We start from the raw sequence: 23,625 nt of genomic DNA, 5'->3' as shown, positions 1-23,625 counted from the left end.
TGAGGTTACAATAGATGAACCATCCTGGATTGCCCATTTTTCCAACATATTTGGGGATGCAGCTAACTCTATTACAGATCAGTGCCTCCCAGGGATGAACTCTGACAGAACTAGCCCCTTGTCCTTTCCCCTTCCGCTGGACTTCACCCAAAATGAAGTCGAGAATGCACTAATAGCTAATAAAGGGGAAAGGCCCCGAGGCCCGATGGGGTTCCAGTAGATCTCTATAAATTTAATTTAGCCCTTTGGGCCCTAATTTTACTTGGGGAATTAGATGCAACCTGTAAAATTGGCCTGTTGGACTCGTGGTCAAAATCCATCCTGATTCCAGTATTCAAAAAGGGCGACCGCCTAAATCCAACCTGCTATCGTCCTATTTCCTTACTGGACTCTTTCGGAAAAACTGTGGGCCGTATCATTTTAGAAGGACTACAGTTATGGTCCAAAGAAAAAAAGATCATATCTGATATTCAATATGGATTCAGGGAAGGTTTGGGCACTGTCGAGCAAGTTCTAAATCTGTCCCTAATTAAGGGTAAATATGTGGTTGCAAAAGGTGGGAGTCTTCATCTGGCCTACGTAGATCTTACTGCAGCGTTCAACTGCGTGGGCCACTCAAAGTTATGGACCATTTTAACAGCAATGGGAGTTGACCAACAGCTAGTAAAATTTCTTCGAGAAATGTACTGCCACTGCTAGAGTGAGATTTGGCACGGGGGTGAGCTGACAGAATCATTAAGGGTGAGCGGGGAGTCAGACAGGGTTGTGCCCTGGCCCCTGTCCTTTTCATCTTGTACACAAATGGCTTAGAAGAAGCCATGTTGGAGGGGGCAAAGGACCTACCCTTAATTCAGCATCATCCGATTCCCACTCTCCTCTACACGGATGACGCAGTGATCATCGCCCGCACCCCCGTTGAACTTCAGCGTTCACTGTCTCGATACAATCTATTCATGTCTAATCTAGATCTGAAAATGAACATCAGAAAAACTTTTATTATGAACTGTGGTCATAAACGAAGAAAAGAGAGGACGATCTATATTAACAATTCTAGCGTACAACATACCCCCACTTATCCATAACTTGAAGTACTAATAGATGAAAAGGGCACCTGGAAAAAAGCCATTAAGGCTAGAAAATTGCAGTTCTTAAAATCAACCATGGCCTTGGTAAAATTTACTCAGAGATTGGGAAGAAGAGCGCCCGAGGAACTGATTCGTATTTATCAGGCTAAATGTATCAGCACTGCTATCTATGGGGCTGGGGTGTGGGGCTACGTTATGGCAGAATCCCTTCAAAAAGTGGAAAACCGCTTTCTGAGGTTCTTTCTTGCGGTTCCCCAGGGCACTTCGACGTTTAGTTGCCATTTAGAGTTGGGCCTGCCCTATATTACTGACATCATAAAGGCTGAGCCTATACTCCTATGGCACCATCTATGGACATCGGATAAGCTGGTCTTCTCTGAAAGCATTGTGAGGGATTGTCTTCTTCTGGAAAATGTTACAAAGATTGGCTGGCTTCGATATGTTAAAGGGTTCCTCTATGATATGGGCCTAAAGAATTTCTATCTTAATCCGCTATACATGGATCAGATCTCTAGGAAAGCACTGAAAATTCAATGTTTAACCCATCTGGCGGAGCTTCGTTTGCCTGTCGAAGCCAGCAAATCTTCGGCTCAGCATGCTTTATTGATCCAAACTTCCATGCTGATTTAGCCTTATTTAACCTGGAACCTAAGCAGTTACGATAGATTCCTGCTGACCCGGTTTAGGCTAAATACTTTTTTTCGGTTAGCCACATTTCCCAATGTTAACGACTGGTTGCAGCAGCCTTGTCAATGCCCCTGTGACGGCATCTCTACCCAATCCACTTTACATTTGACCCTTTTTTGTAAATTCTATTTAGAACCTAGAAAGAGATATCTTGTTCCAATTTTAAAAAGTCTTGGTTTACGTCAATGTCGCCCAGCCCTTTTGGTTCTCCAACTTCTTGATTCTGAATCCTTAGCCCTACACATTGCCAGGTTTTTAAAATGTTGTATTCGACACAGAAAGAACTTATAATTGAAGTTTGGAGTTTCTTTTTCCCTTTTAATTCCTTTACTGTATATTTTAACTAAATGGTATTTTAACGTAAATATGTAATGTTCTTTTTCCCTGATGAATGTATTAAGATTTTATGTATGTACTTTTATGGTTTTCTATGAATCGAAACCAAATAAAGTAACTATTAAATTACATTACACTAGTTTTACTGGTGCAACTTTCTGCATGGGTTTCAATGAACACCTAATTGTTCCTTAGAATGAACACTGGTTTCCCTCTCTAGATAATCTTTGTATTGCTCACTTCACTCTTCTTTCACTCTCACTGCTTGTGAGTCATAAGGGCAGGACGTAGGATTGCACATAGTGGGGGTGCAGCAGCACGTCCAATTTAGCCATGATGGACAATATAACCATGATGGAGTTCATTTAGTGAATGATCTAAACTGATGCCTTCAGATTGTGTGCTTATCTTGCCACATTTACTACTGTGTCTTTAAAGACAAAGGTCAACCATCAGGCTGTATTTAATGACAATTTGCTGGTTTTAAATGTAATTGGTGTTACATTGTTTTCCTCTGACCGCAATATGAGAGGATCTTCTAAAAGGTGGTGATCTTGCTGGACTACAGCAAGTGTGGAAAGGAAGGCTGTTTGGTGCTGTTTTTTTCTATCTCACTACAACATTCAAATACATGTAAAATAACTATACACACATTTTAACCCCATCAGCAGCTAGAAATGCACAAATGAGGTAAATGTTTCTGTATTTACTTAAGTGTTGAATAGGATGAATACAAATGAAGACACTTTACTTGGGGCCTTTATGCCCAGCAGATATTAGGGATATCGAACATGTGTCCCTGGCCAGGCAGCAGGGGATAAGGGAAGGGAAGGAATTAGCTAAGCCCATAGGAACTATATCACACTGAAATTGAGCCCACAGTTGCAGCCTTATTTGTTACTGGTCACTAAGGTGCACCATTGCTTTGTGTTAACCAGATTCAGACTGAACCTTATACACTGGCTATTAGCCTTTCCTAAAGACTACACGAAGCCTGGTGCTTTAAAGCCATGTCCGTGCCACCATTTTCCTGATCAGGACACCTTGAAGTTCAAGTTCAAGTTCAAAATATGTATAGCGCGCTACTCACCCAGAGGGTCTCAAGGCGCTTGAGGGAGGGGGGGGGGTACTTTACTTATCGAATATCCAAGTTTGTAGTTGCTTTCTGAAGGAGAGGTGGTTCTGTGTAAGGCGGAGGTGGGTGGGGAGAGAATTCCAGGTTTTGGCCGCTAGGTAGGAGAAGGATCTTCCCCCCATGGTGGATCTATGGATGCACGGAATTGCGGCGAGGGCTAGATTGGACGAACGTAGTTGGCGGGTGGGGGTGTAAAAGGACAGGCGCGAGTTGAGGCATTCGGGTCCTAGGTCGTAGAGGGCTTTGTGTGCGTGGGTGAGGAGACAGAACGTTATTCTCTTGTTGACGGGAAGCCAGTGGAGGTCTTTCAGGTGACCGGAAATGTGAGCTTGGCGGGGGATGTCTAGTATGAGTCTGGCTGAGGCGTTTTGGATGCGTTGGAGATTTTCTGTAGTTTGGCTGTGGTTTCGGCGTAAAGGGTGTTTCCGTAGTCCAGTCTGCTTGTGACCAGTGCGTGGGTGACCATTTTTCTTGTTTCGGTGGGGATCCAACGGAAGATTTTTTTGAGCATGCGTAAGATGTTGAAGCATGATGATGAGACGGCGTTGACTTGCCTGGTCATTGAGAGGGAGGAGTCCAGGATGAAGCCTAGGTTACGTGCGTGGTCCGTTGGTGTGGGTGCGGTTCCCAGGGCCGGTGGCCACCATGAGTCGTCCCAAGTAGAGGGGGATGAGCCTAAGATGAGGACTTCCGTTTTGTCCGAGTTCAGTTTTAAACTGCTGTTTTTCATCCACTCGGCTACATCTTTCATTCCTTCGTGTAGGTTGGTTTTGGCGGTGTTTGGGTCTCTGGTGAGGGAGAGGATCAGCGGGGTGTCGTCTGCGTAGGAGATGATGTTGAGGTTGTGTTGGCGCGCGATGGATGTGAGGGGACTCATGTATACGTTGAAGAGGGTGGGACTGAGTGATGATCCTTGTGGTACGCCGCAGATGACTTCGGTGGCCTCTGATCTAAAAGGGGGGAGGCGGACTCTCTGGGTTCTTCCGGTGAGGAATGAGATGATCCAGTCCAATGCTTTTCCTTGTATTCCGAAGTTGCTGAGGCGTTGTATGAGGGTGCTATGACAGACTGTGTCGATGGCTGCGGAGAGGTCAAGTAGGATGAGGGCAACTGTTTCTCCGTTGTCCAGTAATGTTCGAATGTCGTCTGTTGCTGCAATGAGGGCGATTTCGGTGCTGTGTTTGGCTCTGAAGCCGGACTGTGATGGGTCGAGGGATTTGTTGGATTCGAGGAAGGCGGCGAGCTGACTGTTGATGGCTTTCTCAATGACTTTGGCAGGGAATGGGAGGAGCGAGATGGGGCGGTAGTTCTTAAGTTCAGTGGGGTCTGCTGTGGGTTTCTTCAGAAGGGCGCTGAGTTCGGCATGTTTCCAGCTTTCCGGGAAGGTAGCGGAGTTGAAGGAGCAGTTGATGACGTCTTGTAGATGGGGTGCGATAATGGAGTCTGCTTTGTTGAAAATGTGGTGGGGACATGGGTCGGTTGGCGATCCTGAGTGGATGGAGCTCATCAGGCGGATGGTGTCTTCAGTGGTGATTGGGTTCCAGGCGCAAAGGTTGTTAGAGGGGGGTTTGGTTCGGAGGTGGGTGGAGTGGACTGGTCTCCGGACTTGTTTTCAAAGCTGTTATGTATGTCGGCGATTTTGTTGTGGAAGAATGAGGCTAGGGAGTCGCAGAGGAGTGTTGTCGTTGGTGCCAGCGTTGGGGTGGGTAAATTCTTTGACGATGTTGAATAGTTCCTTGCTGTTGTGGGTGTTGTTGTCAAGTCGGTCCTTGAATGCTGATTTCTTGGTGGATCGGATTAGTTGGTGGTGTTTGCGGGTGGCGTTCTTGAAGGTGGTCAGGTTGTCGGTGGTATGGTTTTTTCTCCAGGCTTTCTCGAGGGTGCGACAGAGCTTCTTGGATTTCTTAAGGTCATCGTTGAACCAGGGGGCTTTTTTGCTACCTTGCTTGATTTGATGGTTTTTCAAGGTGATCCATTGTGTGAGGTTGGTGGCTGCTTGGTTTGGGTCCGATGGTTTGGCAGGAGGGTTTTGGTGAAGCGATGTGAAGAGTTGGTCGGTGGTTATTTTGTTCCAGTTTCTTCGGGAAATTGGTTGTGGGAGGTTGTGGGTCGTGGTCTTTTTGTAGTTGAAGTGAACGCAGCTGTGGTCCGTCCAGTGGAGAGCTGTGGTGTGGTTGAAGGAGATGTGTTTGCTGGAGGTGAAGATTGGGTCGAGCGTGTGACCGGCATAGTGGGTGGGGGTATCAACAAGTTGTTCGAGTCCGGGGTTGGCCAGGTTGTCCAGAAGGGTGGTGGTGTTGCTGTCGTTTGTCTTTTCCAGGTGGAAGTTTAGGTCTCCCAGTAGAATGTAGTCCTTGGAGGGGAGGGCGTGTGGGCTGATGAAGTCAGTGATGTCTTCGCTGAATTGTGTGCGGGGTCCTGGTGGCCTGTAGATGAGGGTGCCTCTGAGTGTGGTCTTGGGGTCGGTGTGGATTTGGAAGTGAAGGTGTTCGGCGGTAGCGAGGTTATCGTCTGAGCTGATCGTGATGCGGATGGTGTTCTTATGGACGATGGCGATGCCTCCTCCTGTTTGATTGATGCGGTCCTTTCGGATGATCTTGTAGCCGTCCAGGATGGCTATGGCGATGTCGGGAGCTGATGAGGTGTTCATCCAGGTTTCTGTAAGGAAGGGGACGTCCGGCGATGTAGTGTCGAGAAGGTTCCAAAGGTCAATGGCGTGTTTGTGGATCGAACGGGTGTTGAGCAGGATGCATTTCAGGTGGTTAGTGTCGGAGCTCTGATTGGAGTTAGTGGATTTGGTGTGGGTCCTGATGCAGTCGAACTTGCAGGAGCGGCAGGTGTAGGGTCCATGGGTGTGACCTGGAGCGGCTTGGTAGCAGTTTGGGAGTCGGCCGGGGTTAGGTGCTGAGAGGGTTGCGGCGTCGTACGTTATGCGGGTGGAGTGGATTTTGCGGGGACCAGGGGGTCTGGCGCTGGGCGCGGTCCAGGCGCGGACGGGCGTAGACGGGCTTACCTTTGGCGCGCCTTCGGCAAATACATATGACATAAGTGGATAGTGGGGGGCGAGGGAGGGTCAGCTGGGAGGCGGGAGCTGGGTGGAGGGGCGGGCTGGAAGGCACAAACAAACAAGATGGTAGCAAAACAAAACTAAACAGGACGAGATTGGGGTGGGCAGAGGCGCAGGCACAATCAGGCACAGATAAGCACAAGCGCTACAGTATGCAGCACACTTTGATTGGCACAATGTGGGCTGTGCAAAAAATAGCGTAACGCTAAATTAGGCAATGCGGTAATATTAGCACAAGACAATCAATGCAGTGCAAGCGTAATCACCAACACAATATCAGCACCAGACACTCAATGCAGTGCGAGCGCAATCACCAATACAATATTAGCACAAGACAATCAATGCAGTGCGAGCGTAATCACCAACACAATATCAGCACAAGACAATCAATGCAGAGAGAGCGCTACGATACCAGCTGCTGGAGGCAGGGAGCGAGGGGAGCGACCGCTTCTGACGGAGTCAGGACGGTCACAACGTTGTGGGGTATGGGATCGTCTTTACGTATCCTGTGGGAGGGAGGGTCAGCTGGGAGGCGGGAGCTGGGTGGAGGGGCGGGCTGGAAGGCACAAACAAACAAGATGGCAGCAAAACGAAACTAAACAGGACGAGATTGGGGTGGGCAGAGTCTACTTTGTGAATTTTATGACGCTCTCCTTAAACCCGGCCAATTTGTTCAAGTAGGTTCTGCATTACTATGTTTACAAATGCCTTATTCACCTATGGTTTGTTTTGGGGTTGCAAGTTTATTTACAGGGGCCTTTAGACTAAGGTGTAATTAGGTTAAACTCGCCTAATGCTTTCTGGGGAATATAAGCGCCTATTTTTGTGTGTGATATGGCTTGATTTTGTAGCTTGTTTAACCTGCCTATGCTATGCTACATTTGCATCTTATGTGTTGAATTTTATATTTAGAGTGGCATTTTGATTTTTTTTTATAATTATCTTTTATCTCTATTTGTCTGTATACATAGCTCTATATAAATTAATTCAGGCAAAACAGATTTTCTGAGTAGGAATAGTAACTCCTTTAGCTATTGTATGTTTGATGGATTTATCTGTGTGCTTTTATGGCTTTTAGTGGGCGAATAAATAATTTGTGACTTGACTTGACTTAGTGATGAGATAATTAGTATTATTTGCTGAAACCTGTTTCCACACATTATTGTTTGTGCATGATATAGTTTTATCCCTGAACTGTATGTCTATGCAAATCTAGAGGGTATTTCAACGGGAAATGTGCTGTTTCTAAATGACAAAAAACACAGTTGATGGACAGAATGTAGAACAATGTCATACATTCATCCCAGTACAAGGTTCTGGGCCTAAATCCATCGTTTTTTTGCACTCCACACCACCCTGGGTTAGACACTGGCTATATGGAAATCAGCTCTGACCCTGTGCCTCATGGGAACAGTCCAGTCCGAACTACCAAGCCATGTCTTTCCCAGACCGGAATCATGCATCCAAGGACCGGTTTCTGGCTATCAGCCTTCATCAGCCTGGATAGCTTGACTCCAGTGGTGTGGAGAGCATGGGACTCACGTCTGAGCATACCCAGCCCACTCGGGGTGAAAATTGCAAAAAACACAGTTGATGGACAGAATGTAGAACAATGTCATACATTTATCCCAGTACAAGGATCTGGGCCTAAATCCATCGTTTTTTTGCACTCCACACCACCCTGGGTTAGACACTGACTATATGCTCTGATCCTGTGCCTCATGGGAACAGTCCAGTCCGATCTACCAAGCCATGTCTTTCCCAGACCGGAATCAAGCATCCAAGGACCGGTTTCTGGCTATCAGCCTTCATCACCCTGGATAGCTTGACTCCAGTGGTTTCTAAATGACAACACTCTGCCACAGCATAGCTCTATAATGCACCACTGACTACATATCAAACCCTTGCCTCTCTCCTATGTAACGGTTTAATGTTCCAGGCGCTATCTGGCAACCCGGAAGCACCACCAAACATTGTAGCACTCTCTGGCTAGGCGTGGCCAGAGGGCTTAAATAAACGGACCGGAGTCGCTCGGGACTTCAGGTCCATACCAGTGTAGCCCTGTGTGTGCCTCCGTTATTTTCCCCCTGTACGCCCCACCTGGCTCTGTATACCCCGGGCCTAGTTGTAGAGTGGCCCCCCCACACTGGCGACGAGGGTGGGATGCTGAGAAATGCATCGAGGACGGCGATCTGCACGAGCCGCAGAGACCGCGAAGAGACGCGCTGAACCAGCGGTTCCTGCCGACAGTGACTGGCGTCAGCAGTACCTGCAGAGAAGCCCCACGAGCAGCGGGAACAGAGGCGGCCATGAGACTGGTGATCAGCGCTGCCAAGAAACATTTAAAAACTCACCAAAGGCAGGTGCGAAGCGCTCACACCCCTCAGGCAGCTCCCCGCAATAAGCGGAGCGCGCGCATGCGTGGTAGAGGGGCCATAAAAGCACACGCATCTTGAGGAACGCGTAGGAAGCACTGAAGAGAACGCTGCAGGCCTGACAAAGTCTCCCTGGAGCGAGAGGTTACCCGCGAGCGACCCACAGTGCTCGCAGCACACGGTGAACTGGAGGAAGGTTTTGCAACCACAGGAAAAGAAAGCCCAGCCACACAACAAGCACTGGCAAGGCCAAGCACAAGAAAACGACCAACACAAGGGTCATACGTCAGTGAGTCTAGCACCAATCCCACGGGCATCAAGAACCACCAAACCTCACGGTGCCTAAGCAACCGAGAAGGTTTCCACAACAAGCATTGGCAAGAGCATCCAGCTGGACAACCGAGCAGGCAAGAAAGGCTGGAAGGAGCGACAGGAAAATAAGCAGAGTGCCAACAACATACCATGTTCAATCAACCAGCACCAAAGGCGGCCGCATCGACTGCAAACCAACCACAAGTTGCCCCACCAACACAACCGCCCCCACCGTCAGCACATTCTCAAATACAAGCTTTACCCCCATTCAGCGAATTGATTGACCCATCAACCCCGGCACCGAGGTAGGCGGTATGGATTGGGCGCCTGGACAATTACTTCATTGCGACCCGAGAAACAGATGAAGCTGTCAAAAGATCGCTGCTCCTGCACTTTGGTGGAGATGAGATCTACAAACTGTTCGCACATCTCCCCAACACTGGTGCATCTAATGACTACAATGCCGCCGACAGGGCACTGAATGCCCATTTTGATTCACAGCTCAACCCCAACTACAAGCCTTTCAAGTTCAGGCAATCCCGAAAAAGGGAAGGAGAGACGATGGACGCCTTCCATGCACGGCTCGGGGAACTGGTGAGCATGTGGACTGAGGATGATCAAACCAAGGAAGTCACGGCGCAGCTCATCCAGGGCTGCCGAAACAAACCACTGCGGACGTTAATTCTTCGACAACCACGCATCACCCTGGAGGAAATTCTTCTTCTGGCGCGGTCACACGAGCTATCTGACATTAGAGCGACAGCGATGGAAACCACGCTAAACTAACAGACAGACACCAACGCCCACGTGAAGATGGAGCGGGTCGATGCAATCCGCACACCGACTCAAGGCGGATGTGGCAGGTGGCCCACCAGAACAGCGCGACGCACGCCGTGTGGGTACTGCGGGAGAGAGGAGCACAATATAGACGGATGCCCTGCAAGAGGGAAGGTGTGTTCAAAGTGCGGGATTCCGAACCACTTTGCAAGCGTGTGCAGAGGAGGGTTGCGAGGCAATAGCACCCCAGGAAAGAAAACGCTAGCAGGCGCAGTGAGACACCTGTCGCTGGAAGAGCCAACAACGTCGCGTCCGATGAAAACACCGTCTCGCCATTATTCCCGCCTGAACGACTCATCCACTGAAGATGACAAAGAGTGCTATTTTGTATTGTTCGCAAGTGACCTGAAAAGGAAGCGGAGGCCGCAGCCAAAATGCAATGTTGAGATCGATGGATCTGTGGTGACAGGTCTAATTGACACAGGAGCAACAGTCAACATGATGGGCCTGCAGCACTACAAAACCCTGAACCCAAGCCCGCAACTTGTACCCTCCCGAATTTGAATACTGACGTATGGGAGTCAGAAGCCTCTGCCTCTCCAAGGGAAGATGGTGGTCCAGGTCAAAGCAGAAGACAAAGAAGTAACGACAACCTTTCACGTTGTCGACCGGGAAGCAGATTTACTAATTGGAAGCCACCCGGCGGAAGACCTCCATCTGATTGAGTTTGCGAACACAGTGAAGATGCTCCAGACAGAAGATGTATTGGAGTTGTTCCCACAGCTGTTTAAGGGGCTAGGAACCATCAAGAAACAACCGGTAAAACTGCATATCGACAAGGCCATACAGCCCGTGGCACTAAGGCACCGGCGAATCCCTTTTCATCTCAGACCAGTGGTTGAGCAAGAACTCCTGAAACTAGAACAGCAAGGCGTGATCGAAAAAGTTTCGGGCCCCACCCCGTGGGTGTACCCCATGGTAATTGCTGAGAAACCTAAGCAGCCAGGGAAAATTCACATTTGCATAGACATGAGAATGCCTAATCGAGCAATCAAGCGAGAGAGACACCTGATGCCGACAGTGGACGACTTCCTGGCCGACCTAAACTGCCCGCAATGGTTTTCGAAGCTGGACTTAAATGCCGGTTATCACCAGCTAAGACTGGCTGAAGAAAGCAGATATATTACGACATTCTCAACCCACCTCGGACTCCGCTGATACAATAGACTCAATTTTGGAATATCGTCAGCATCTGAAATTTTTCAAAACACCGTAAGAGAGATCCTATCAGAACTTCAAGGCGTCCTTAACGTAAGCGACGACATCTTGATTCACCCCAAGACAGTCGAGGAACACCACCGGCGACTCAGAGCCACCCTACAACGGCTGGCAGAACACGGAGTGACACTTCACAAGGATAAGTGCCAATTCTTTCAAAAAACGATTGCCTTCTTCGGGTATGTGTTCAGCTCAGAAGGTGTAAAGGTAGATCCCCAAAAGTCCCAGGCCATTCAACTCGCCCCTGCCCCGAACATCGCGTCTTAAGTCAAAAGCTTCCTGGGAATGGCAACATACCGTGCAAGATTCATACCCAACTTAGCAACCATAGCAGAACCGTTGAGGAACCCCACGAAGAAGGAAACCCCATGGAAATGGACGTCCGCCAAAGAAAATGCCTTCAGCCAAGTAAAGTCAGCACTGCTGGACAGCACCACAATGGCCTACTTTGACACCACCAAGTCCACGGAGATTCTAGTTGATGCTAGCCCAGTTGGGTTGGGCGCGCTACTTACCCAGGAAAACAAACCAGGAGTCTGGATCCCGTTGGCATTTGCAAGCAAAGCGCTCACGGCAACAGAGGCACAATATTCACAGATTGAACGAGAGGCGCTAGCAGTAAAGTGGGCCTGCAACCATTTTCACCTTTACGTCAGTGGGCACCCATTTCGAGTAGTGACCGACCACCAGCCGCTCCTTCCTTTGTTCAGAGGCACAGCTCCTCATCCACCGCCCAGAATAGAGAGATGGGCAGTACAAATACAGCAGTACCAGATGGACTTGGTGTACCGACCTGGAGCCAAGAATCCCGCTGATTTTCTATCTCGTCACCCATTGCTCACACCTGAGCTTTATGTGGGTCAAGAATCAAAGACCGAAGGCTTTGTCAACATGATCTCACAGTGGTCGTGTCCTTGGGCGATGTCCAGCAACGTCATAAAGACCACCTTGACGCTGACGCTGCAGTGCACTGTCTCAGGCACTGAAGAGTGAGTCATGGAAAGGTTTCCTCAAGAATCTCCAGGGCTGGAGTGAGGCAGACAGGACCCGTCTAGGAAAATTCTGGAGGGTTCGCGACGAGCTCAGTGCTGCTGACAATGGCATCATTTTGAAAGGGTCACGAGTTGTAATTCCAAAAGACCTGCAAGAGCAAGCAACAGTCCTCGCTCATGAAGGTCATCAAGGCACAAGACGGATGAAGGCGCGGATGAGAGAAAAGGTGTGGTTTCCCGACCCAGAAGAAAGTATTAGCACCGTGGTCCGTAACTGTCGATCATACCAACTTACCAGCAATCCTGAGACCCCGGCACCAGTCCTCACGGAAGATCCAGTGCCGTCGCCCTGGTCGTGGGTCAGCTTAGATTTTGGAAGCTACCCTGCCGGGAGGGTCACTGTCGTCCTAGTGGACAGCTACACCAAGTACCCTATAGTGGAAGTGGCACCCTCAACAAGCTTCGCCAACTTCCAGCCAATCCTGAGCATATCATTCGCTCTGTTTGGCCTTCCTCATGTCATCAAAACGGACAATGGGCCCCCATTCCAGGGCAGCGAGTTCAAGGACTTCTTAGGAGGACTCAGAATAAAACATCACCGAATCACTCCCCAATGGCCACAAGCAAATGGGGAAGTCGAACAGTTTATGCGGACCAGGTAACGCCATTCATTCTGGAAAGCAGCGCTTTAGAACAGGTCGCGCTCAGGTCGCGCTCAGGCTCGCATTATTTTTTAATATTCGCGCTTAGGCTCGGATATTTTAATTTCCCGTTTTCTATTTTATTTTTTATAGTTTAATCTTACCCTGGTTTTAGGTTGGAGACCTGGCCCTCACTCGCTCCATAATTGTTTGAACACCGCACTTGGCGGGTCCTGCTCACTTGTATTGAATGCCAGCGCCATCTTGGGGGTAACGATTGCACCCTCGGCGGCGCCATTGTGGTTAGCGTGCTAGGGGTTGGACAACTACTTAAGGTGGCCATGTATACGCGCAGCGTTCGCGCGCAGCGTGAGCACGCCGGAGTCATGCCAGAGTCCAGCCCGTCTGCGCCCGTCCGCGCACGACCGGGCCCAGGGGCTAGGACTCTTAGTCAAAACTATACTTATCATGCGGACTTTTTACATCTGCTTAACGCAAATAAGGTGAGGCTGGAGCCGAGTATCATCGATAGGCTGAAAGACCTGCATATATTGAGATCTCCTAATACTAGGCTTTATCGCCGTCAACACCAATTGAAAGTGGTTAGTTTGAATACAAGATCTCTTCATAAACACCATCTCGATATATTCACTCTCCTCCAGGATGGTGATATCGATATTCTAACCTTAACCGAGACGTGGTTAGATGAAAATTCAGCCCCAGATATTTTAGCTGCCTTGCCCAATGAATATGATGTTGTTTGGCATAATCGCGCTAACAACCTATGAGGTGGAGGAGTTGCAATCTTTTTTAAAAGGCATTTGACAATGGAAAATTTGATGGCAGACTCGATAGACCTTGCTGACATACTTGGCGTCAAATTCACTTTTGAAAACTCCTGCTGGGTGATTCTTACCCTCTATCATCCCCCAAATTCCTCGCCTGCATTTAATGATCTCTTCTGTCCCATCATATCTGATATCTGTTCTAGATACCAAAAAGTGGTGGTTACTGGCGATTTTAACCTTCATTGGGAAAAATCCCCCAAAGTTTCAGTATCTCGACAATTGGAGCATGTTATGTCCTCAATCGGCCTGACACAGCTTGTAGAAGGCCCTACCCACATTAAAGGACATACGCTCGACCTGTTTTGGACCTCAGACCCTGAAGTCACTATAGATAGCGTCCTACCTTGTATTTGGTCAGATCATTTTCTTATCTACTGCACTATCCCCATTAGTGGGAAACCCCCTTGTCAAGCTCCAAAACTGAAGCGAGTACGCCAATGGAGGAAGGTTAATTCACAAGCCTTGTTGGACATTCTCCCACAATACCTTTTTCCGCTTAGCGGAAATTTAGATGAGGACTATCTGTGTTTAACTCAGACGATTTCCCAGGCAATCGATCAGATAGCCCCAGAGAAATTACAAAGAGTAAAGAGTCTGGGGAAGGGTGCACCTTGGTATACCCCCTCTCTGAAAGAACTTAAAAGAAAGCTTCGTGGCATGGAAAGGAGATGGAGGAAATCCAAGGAGGAATCTGACAGGGAGCAATATAAAACCTTATTAAAAACATATAAGAAATGTATGTTGGTGGCTAAAGCTGAATACTTTGATACCCGCATTAAGCGCGCACAAAACGTGCAGAAAGAAACTTTCAACATTCTGTCAGAACTGACAAAGAAACCAATGAATGCGGATACAAAGATTGAGTGTAATACGTTCCAACATTACTTCTTAGAAAAAGTAGAGAGTATCCTCTCTGAGATCAAGAGCAACACTGTAAGTGGGTTCTGCCCACCGCAGCTGGTCGAAATACCGCAGGATTGCACTATTTCGACCTTTCCAGAGTTGGACTCCACGAGGCTTGAACATCTTATGTCCTCTATAAAATCTGGTTCACCGGCAGATCCGTGCCCTCCAACCATCCTCCGAGGAGCATTAGCTATTTTGTCAGACCACATTGTCTCCTTTTTAAATAGCTCACTGCAGATGGGCTATCTCCCAATGAGGCTCAAAGAAGCTCGGGTACGACCCCTGCTGAAAAAACCAGGAGCCGAACCAGAAAATGTGAAAAATTATCGACCAATTTCTCAGCTGCCGTTTATGTCCAAAATTTTGGAACAGCATGTGCTACATTTGATGTCTGCTTTCCTGGAGTCACACAATCTTCTCCAGGGACGCCAAGCAGGTTTTCGGGCACATCACAGCACCGAGTTGGTGATGCTCTCGGTGTTGGACGAGCTCAGGGACATGGCTGACAGTAGGAAACTGAGTGCCCTGATACTTTTAGATCTATCAGCGGCATTCGACACTGTCAGCCATGATCTGCTCCTGGACAGACTGGCGAGGTTTGGAATAAAGGACATAGCCTACAAATGGCTAGAGTCCTTTTTGACAGGGAGGCAGCAGAGGATCCAACTGGGAGAGGAGATTTCTGAGATGGGCAGGGTGGACTGTGGGGTTCCGCAGGGATCTGCGTTATCACCGCTGCTTTTTAATCTCTACCTGCAACCCCTTATTGAGTCCTTAGCGCAGATGGGTTGCCGGGTGTTTAACAACGCAGACGACACCCAACTGCTTTTTAGCATTGAGAACTCTAAAGCAGCACAGCTACATATACAGGAGGTCCTTAGGTATACAGTCAGCTGGATGAGTGACAATCTGCTGAAACTTAACCCCGAGAAGACGGAGGTCTTAGTGGTGTCAACTGGCATTTCACCATGGGGGGATTTGTTTTGGCCAAAAGAACTTGGGCCCACGCCAACACCAGTGCCTAACGTGAAAAGTCTGGGTATAAAAATTGACAAGGATTTGTCTATGGCCACCCAGATTTCTGCTGTCGTAGGTACCTGCACTGGCCTAATTAGGCAATTGCGTAGATTAGTCCCCCTTCTATCCGAATCTATGCTTCGGACGGTGGTTTCGGCCACCATATTATCAAGATTGGACTATGGCAATGCCCTTTATTTAGGCCTACTAAAGAACTTGATAAGCAGATTGCAGGTCGTTTTGAACGACGCTGCCCGTTTAATTTTCAAACTTCCGAGAAGATCTCATGCATCCCCTCTACTGTTTAAGCTTCATTGGCTCCCTGTGAATCAGAGGGTAGAATTCAAGAGCCTGTGCATCGCACATAAGGCAATTCATGGGCAAGCTCCTGTCTACATTAAGGATCGTTTAATGCCTTACAACCCGAAATGCGCCTTAAGATCGTCCGATGCCCAGTTGTTGACTTGCCCTCGTTTTAAAATGGCTACAAAAGGTGGAAGGTCCTTTTCCATACTTACTCCACTGTTAAGGAATAAGCTGCCAGTTTCCTTGCGCAAGGAGTCTAATCTTCTTTGCTTCAGAAAGCAGTTGAAAACTATTCTGTTTAGGGAGGCTTTTGGATCCACAGGTTAACCTGTACACTACTTTTACCTTTTCTGCGAGTAAGAATATAGTGTGTCTTCCTTGGTCTAGAGCGTCTCGAGACCTGTTGGTGAGTTGGCGCTATATAAACCAAAGTAACATAACATAACATAACCATCAATAAAATTCTACGCATAGCGACAGCGGAGGAAAAGGATCCGGAAGCAGCCCTCCAACACTTCCTACGGGAATATAGAAGCACCCCACACTGCACCACACAGCGATCCCCCTGGTCACTCATGCTGACTGGCCCTCGGCGAGACACGCTGCCCACTGCAGACCAATAGGTCCCCGAACCATATGACCCGGCGGCGACGCAGGAACGAAGACGCCGCACCAATGACAAAGCCAGTCAGCGGTGGAGAGCACGTCCCCGGCTATTGGTTCCCGGCGACTCCGTGTTAATACGAGCTAGACGACCGGGCGGGAAGTTCCGTACTCCTTTCGAGGCCGGTCCGTGGAATGTGAAATCAACAAAAGGCACCGTCGTCACAGTGGAGAAAGATGGAGAAGAGATAACACGAAATGTGTCTTGGTTCAAGCAGATACCACCACTGACTGAATCACTTCAAAATCCAAATCCAGTACCTGGCGTGGGTCCAGACATGGAAGTACCTGAGGGTAGTGCCGGTGAGCCAACAACATCAAGCCCAGTGAAACCACCCTCATCTCAACAAGGAATCATGTCCGGCCGGGATCGTGACGCTTGCCAGCGACCATATAACCTCCGGCCGAACCCTCGGCCCAGTCACAGACTGACAGACTTTGAATATGAATAGTTTTGTTAAATTTTGGATAAAGAACTGATTTGGGATGGGATGTAACGGTCTAGTGTTCCAGGAGCTCTCTGGCATCCGGAAGCACCCACAAACATTGTAGCACTCTCTGGGCAGGCGTGGCCAGAGGGCTTAAATAAACAGACCGGAGTCGCTTCCGTTCCATACCAGTGTTGCCCTGTGTGTGCCTCTATTATTTTCCCCCTGTACGCCCCTCCTGGCTCTGTATACCCCGGGCCTAGTTGTAGAGTGGCCCCCCCACATCCTACTCAATGGGTGTGGCACATTTGTACATCTGTTTTCTGTGGGACTCTTGGATTTTTCACAATCCTTATGACCTCAGTTATACACAGGCTCAGCCGGATCAGGTAAGAGGGGTACGGGGGTGAGGGGTGGGTGTGGGGCAGGGAGACCGACGACAGAATTGGGAAAATAAAATAAAAACGTTAATTAAACCACTTACCTTGGGCTCGCCGCAAGGTTAGTGATATTATTTTATTTTCCCTATTCTGTTTGTCGACTTACCTTTCCAGCCGCTCTTACCTGTACAGATCACGGCTGTTTATATCAAAATAATGCCGACACCCCCACTCTGAAAATATTTCCAGCACCATTGTTGTGATTGACAACTTTAAGATGCTCTCAGGCAATGTGATCTTGAAGTGCTAAACATATGTTCTTTCTTCCTAGTCATACAGTTCGGCTTCACCACCATTTTTGTTGCTGCCTTCCCACTCGCCCCTCTGCTGGCACTGCTTAACAACATCATCGAAATCCGACTGGATGCTTACAAATTTGTGACGCAGTGGAGAAGACCGATGCCAGCAAGAGCAACAGATATTGGTAAGAAAAAAAATTGCCTTTTTGTGAAATGAATCGGTGCACAGTGCTAACACGAGTTGCACACTTTCACTTGTTAACACGAATTTATGCAGGGCTGTTGAGAACGTCTCATTGGTTGGATGAAGCGATAGGAGACTTCCCTCTCATAAATACGTATTTGTTCAAATGCATTGTTTAGCAGCGCCCACGCATAGTACAGTGCAGCATGCGCTTCTTGTGTCTGGTTAAAGGTCAATGACAGCCATGTATCCTTCACGTAGAACACGCCATTCTATAAAGGAACACAGTTTCAACGCTAACTCTCCATGCTGAAACACAACCTGTGCTTGACTTTGTACAGTCCAACAGAAAAGCTAAATGCATGTTTATTTCGGTAGGCCGATAAGATATGGAACACAATCTCTGTGTAGAGCTTATTTGCTCCCTGGAAACAGCCTCTCGTGATTTTACTTTAATGTTTCCATACATATCTGTTTGTTTACGTACAGGCTCCCGCCCTACTTATCTTTTGCCAACTCACTGACTTTACAGATGCATGGGGAATATGAGGGTGTTCGTCATTAAGACTTCACTTGGAACTGTTCGCTATAATTTCACTCGGCTTCCCCCAGTGCTCAATTTGAGCCGGTGGACCCCACTCATTTTAATCATCTGCTATTTCCCGAATCCCGATCCTGAGAGCAAGAGAGGTAAAACATGTAAAGTGGAAAGACGGAATAGAAGGATGGAAACCGTGTCGCAAAGTGGATGGGGGAGGGGTTAGGAGCAGGAGCCTGTCAGAGTGAGATGAAGGGGCAGCGACTGTGTGGTAGTGGAGACAAAAAAAACAGGTGTTTTCAAGGGCGGAATCTCGCAGCGTGTTTTTTGTAAGCCCGCTGACTACACGTGTTCTGCCTAGGCCTGATAATTTGCTTTCCTTCTCCTTAAAGGGCGAATAAATATTTGAAAAATATTAAAATGTAAATGAAAAAAAGCAATCTGCATTCAAAATGGCCCTTGGATCTGTTCCCTCCTCTTTCAAAATAGCTTCTGTTTTCCCCATAATAAAAAAACCCGGACTAGACCCTTCTTCACCCTCTAATTTTAGGCCTATTTCTCTCCTCCCCTACCTGGGGAAGATTGTGGAAAGCCACGTCACCTCCTGCCTCTCCTCTTACATCGAGAGGCATGGCCTTCTGGCCTCTCACCAGGCGGGTTTCCGCCCGGGTCATTCTACTGAGACGGTCATCACTGCTGTCCTGGATGAACTTAAGGGAGGGGCTGATTCCAACTCCCCCCAGGCGCTGGTGCTCCTCGACTTGTCGGCTGCGTTTGACACGGTTGATCATGCCATCCTTCTCGACCGTGTCAGCGCAGCCGGCATTAGGGGGTCAGCACTATCCTGGCTGAAGTCCTTCCTTCGGGGTAGGTCCCAGGCAGTCCAGTTTGCTGGTTTTTCCGCCCCTGCCCGCCCCTTGGTGTGTGGGGTCCCCCAAGGTTCCTCTCTTTCCCCTCTCCTTTTTAACCTCTACATCTTTCCTCTAATCTTCTCTCTTCGTGAGCTGGGGGTCTCCGTGTATAACTACGCTGATGACCTCCAGCTCATCTTCGATCTCTCCACTCCTGATTCTTCTTCTTTTTTCAGTTCCACTTTAACTTTCATTTCGGACTGGATGATCATGAACCACCTTAAATTAAACCCCGACAAGACGGAGCTTGTCCTCACTGGTGGTCCCTCTAATCCCTGGTCCCCTTCTTACTGGCCCCTCTCTCTTGGCACTCCCCCTACTCCAGTTCCCACTGTCCGTACTTTAGGCCTCAAAGTCAGCAGTGATCTTTCCATTCATTCGCAAGTTAGTGCTGTCATCTCATCCTGTTTCTTATCCCTCCGCCTCATTCGTAAGATATCCCGATTCTTCTCCACTGATGCCCTCAAATCCATCATCTCAGCCCTCATTACCTCCCGTCTCGATTACGGGAATGCCCTCTACTCTGGCATCCCCGGCTACGAAATGCGCCGGCTTCAGGCCATACAGAACCAGGCCGCCCGGCTCATCTTTCAACTTCCCAAATTCTCTCACATCACGCCTGTCCTCAAGTCCCTTCACTGGCTCCCTGTACGCCTTCGTTCTTCCTTCAAATTAGCTTGCCTAGCTTTTCTGGCCTTCACCCACTCCGCCCCTTTGTTTATTGTTTCTTTGATCACTCCCTACACCCCTTCTCGTACTCTTCGTTCGTCCTCTCAACTTCTTCTTCAAGTCCCCCGCTTCCGTAAAGCTCGCATTGGTGGCACCCGTTTCTCGGTGCTGGCCCCCCAGTATTGGAATAGTCTTCCATTCTCTATCCGATCAATTCCCACCTACCCGGCTTTTCGAAAAGCACTAAAAACTTTTCTTTTTCTTCAGGCTTTCCCTGGCTAGTCTCATTGTTTGCAGTGTCGAACCCGTTTTCTCTTTCCCTTCCCTTCCTTTCCCTCCCACCCTCCCTTCCCTCCCCCTCCTTCCCCCTCTCCCCCTTACCCCCCAGCGCCAGGAAGCCGCTTGGCCACAGTGCGCTTAACTAAGTTCCTTTTTCATTTCATTTCATTTCATTTCAAAATACAGCATGACCCCCTAGAACCACCAATTCAGGAGTTGGAGTAAATATGTTAAATCATCTAGTCGGTATGTTAATTTTACTGAGCACAGTAAGCAGATGTAGATCAGAACCAATGGCTTTTGCTTGCACGATTTTCATCTGTAGAAACTTGGCGGGACAGTAAAACCCACATAACATCGTTTGTACCTAAGGGAAACATATAGTATTTTGGTACTATTCTTATGCTGTATCTTCCTTTCCAAAATGAGAATATTTTCGTAATATTGCACCTGGTAATTCCTTGGCCCACAGTATTGTTCATTACTGGATCACATATTACAAAGCCCTAGTAAAAAGCCCTTATGTAGAAACACAAACATTTGTGTGTTCGAGGAAGAGTTGAGTCATTTTATAGTTTTTTAAGTACCTTGCACACATTGGGAAGAAATCCTAACCAATCCTTATGGAGGTGTGTTTTTGTATGGTTCATAAAAGGCTTGGATTCATTTGGATGGACTATATGATATCATAAGTGCCTCGTTTTACACATTGAAGCACTACAGGAAAGGCACTAATAATTTCCAAAGATGGTGTTTGCTTATCATCCACATCAGTCCAGGGCTTAAATGTCATGAGATGTTGATTATGGTGTAATAACATTTGATATATTTTTCAGTGCTTAATAAGCTCCATGTCACACAGAGATGCTTGAAACAGCAGTTCAGCATGATAACAATTACCAAAACGTAGGTTGCATTCAGGTGTCACGGTGTCCACCTTTGAGAAGCAAATGATAATGTACAGTTGACAAAAGTTCACAGATAATTTACAATACTTCCAATGAACCCAAAATATAATATAAACAACCATAGTGAACAAATAAAGTGTAACAAACAGAGGCATGGAGAAAGGGCAAGGGTAGAACATGGAACCAGGTAGATATTCAGAAGTATGTGGGAGATGCAGGAAGCTCCCAAAGCGGAAAGCAAAACAAACAATAATCTAGAGTTTCACCTTCATGAGTGTTACAAAAAGGAAACTGCTCCCCTCTAGTCTCTGAGCATTGCTACTTGTACCAGAGATAGGATTCAGGCAGAGTCAGATGCATGGGTTGTACCCCCTTGAGATCACAACTGCAGTGGCATCCAATGCACGCCCTCTAAGGAGCCCCTGCTGGTACTTGAATGGCGAAAAGCTCGACCAGGTCACTACATATAAGTACCTGGGAGTAATCCTGGACTCAAATAATACCTCGAGGGCGCAGTTCAAATCTTTGCGAGGGAAGGCTACAATGACCTATTTGACTCTAAAATCATTGAAGGTCAAACTACCTGACCTTACACTCAAACCTCTTCTTGAAATATTGAGTGCCAAACTAAAACCGACTCTCACTTATGGGAGTGAATCACACCACGGTAAGGATGCGGCGTTGCTGGACACACTCATTGCCAACTCATACAGGGCTATTTTTAATCTTCCCAAATACGTCTCCCCGGCTCAGATTCGACTAGAATTCGGAATCTTGAAACAAACTCTAGAGAGGCGGAGCGTGTATGTAACAAATTGGCATAAAATTCGCAATGCAGATGCTGGATCTTTATGTGCAAACCTATGGGAAGAACTACTTCGGCACCGCAACCTCGCGCCGAGAGCCTACTTATATGAATCACTCAAACTTCTAGGCCTGACTGACACCCGGGAAACATCAATAGATCTCTTGTCTTTTAAAAAAGTAGCCAAAAAATCAGCTAGCATCATCTCAGCGATAGAAGACAAGAAAGACCTAGCAAACAGAGCACACGGATGGCTAACGGTGGGTGACTATGAAAAACTGCGGCCACAAGCGTACTTCAGCATCGGCATGAAAACTAATGTTAAAGAAAAATTCCTAAAATTACGCCTCGGGGTAATTCCCATACTTCCACATCTTCCACCTTGGGAGAGAAACAATCCCCCTGCTATTTCTAGTTTTTGAAATGTTTTGTTCTATTCATTTTTCGCAGCTCATGCTCCCTGATGAAGGGCTATGTAAAGCCCGAAATGATTTGGATAAAGCAATAAGAATCTCTGATGTTATGTAAATATACCACATAAATATGGAATGAAGATGAATGTCATGAGAAAATAATAAATGAAGTGGAAAAAAACAATAAAGCAAATTGTTTCAATGGAAATTTCGAAGACAACATTCTTTTAGTAAATAAGGAATCCTTGTTTCACTACTAAGGAGAGAAGGTGTGCACCAGGGGATGCGACTGATTTTCAATTAGAAGCACTGTTGTGGTAACTATTAACAAGACGTCCTGGACAAGAGGCGTTACCCAGGCAGCATCCACAATTGGATTTAACCTATGTTGAATATTATGAACTAAGGCGGTGCACTAACTTTCGTTAGTTTTTCATTAAATATTAAAGTAGTACATTGTGTGTCTTTTGTTAGGAAAGTTTTGTGAATAGCTCAAACAGGTGCAACTAATAAACACAAATCGATTTGTGGAATTTGCATCCATCTTCATAAACTGAGACCAGTGTATTCATCTTACATTTTAAAATGTACTTACATGTGAATATGTCAAATGTATTCGATGGTTCTACTGCCGGTCAAGGGTTTACATTTTAACAGTGTGAACTTAGACATTTGGTCTAAACTTAAATGGGAAAGATTTAGGAAGGCCATTTGATTGAAGTTTAACAAGTTCACATAGATTTTTGGTCCGGTTTCTGGCTTGATCAAGTTGGTTTCTGAAGAAATTTGCTTGGATTTCTGATGCTTTTTTAGTATGTATTCCTCAGTGATCTCAAATGTTTGAGGTGTTCGAGGGAAGGTGAGGATCTCCCTCTTCGTTCAGCTAGTCTCAAGATACGTCTTTCAATATCGAGGCTATTATTGTATCATGGTTTAGAGTTTTTGATCGATACTCTTTTTAGCTCTAGCGGTACTATTAAGACTAAAATATTCTACATGGAGCTAGTGTAGTTGTTTGTAAGATCTTGGAAATCTAACAGGTCTCCAGGAGGCGGTAGGATGTTATTACTGAGGGATGTAAATGTATCTAAGGTGATGTTTCTCATGCTTCTTTTTCATATTTTGAGTTTTGTTACTTGAGAGACATTTATTCTCAGGGGTTCAGTGATGATAAATGTGATGAGGCACAGGGGAGGATAGATTAATAATAATAATACTATTAATACAGATATTTGTAAAGCGCAACAGCTACCTCAAACAGAGGTGTCCTAGCGCTAGAGCGATCAACAGTATGCAGATGAAAACCAAGAAGCAAAAACGCAGAGCCATTATTCTTCCCTGAAAAGCCAGGTCTTAAGCTGTTTCCTAAAAAAAGAGACTCTGCCT

General features: G+C 47.2%; 1 protein-coding gene across 1 annotated transcript in view; it reads left to right on the top strand.

Annotated features, from left to right (window-relative positions):
* Positions 1-23,625, top strand: part of ANO3 (anoctamin 3) — a 1,634,736-nt gene that overhangs the window by 1,543,402 nt on the left and 67,709 nt on the right. Inside the window, exon 22 of the mRNA XM_078684212.1 lies at positions 17,565-17,717. Coding sequence (XP_078540338.1) covers positions 17,565-17,717 — 153 coding nt within the window. The remainder of the gene's footprint in view (positions 1-17,564; positions 17,718-23,625) is intronic.

The sequence above is a fragment of the Lissotriton helveticus genome, chromosome 3_2, assembly GCF_964261635.1.
Source record: "Lissotriton helveticus chromosome 3_2, aLisHel1.1, whole genome shotgun sequence".
Lineage (NCBI taxonomy): Eukaryota > Metazoa > Chordata > Amphibia > Caudata > Salamandridae > Lissotriton > Lissotriton helveticus.
Note: the sequence above shows the minus strand (reverse complement) of the source record. Positions and strands in the feature narration are given on the sequence as shown.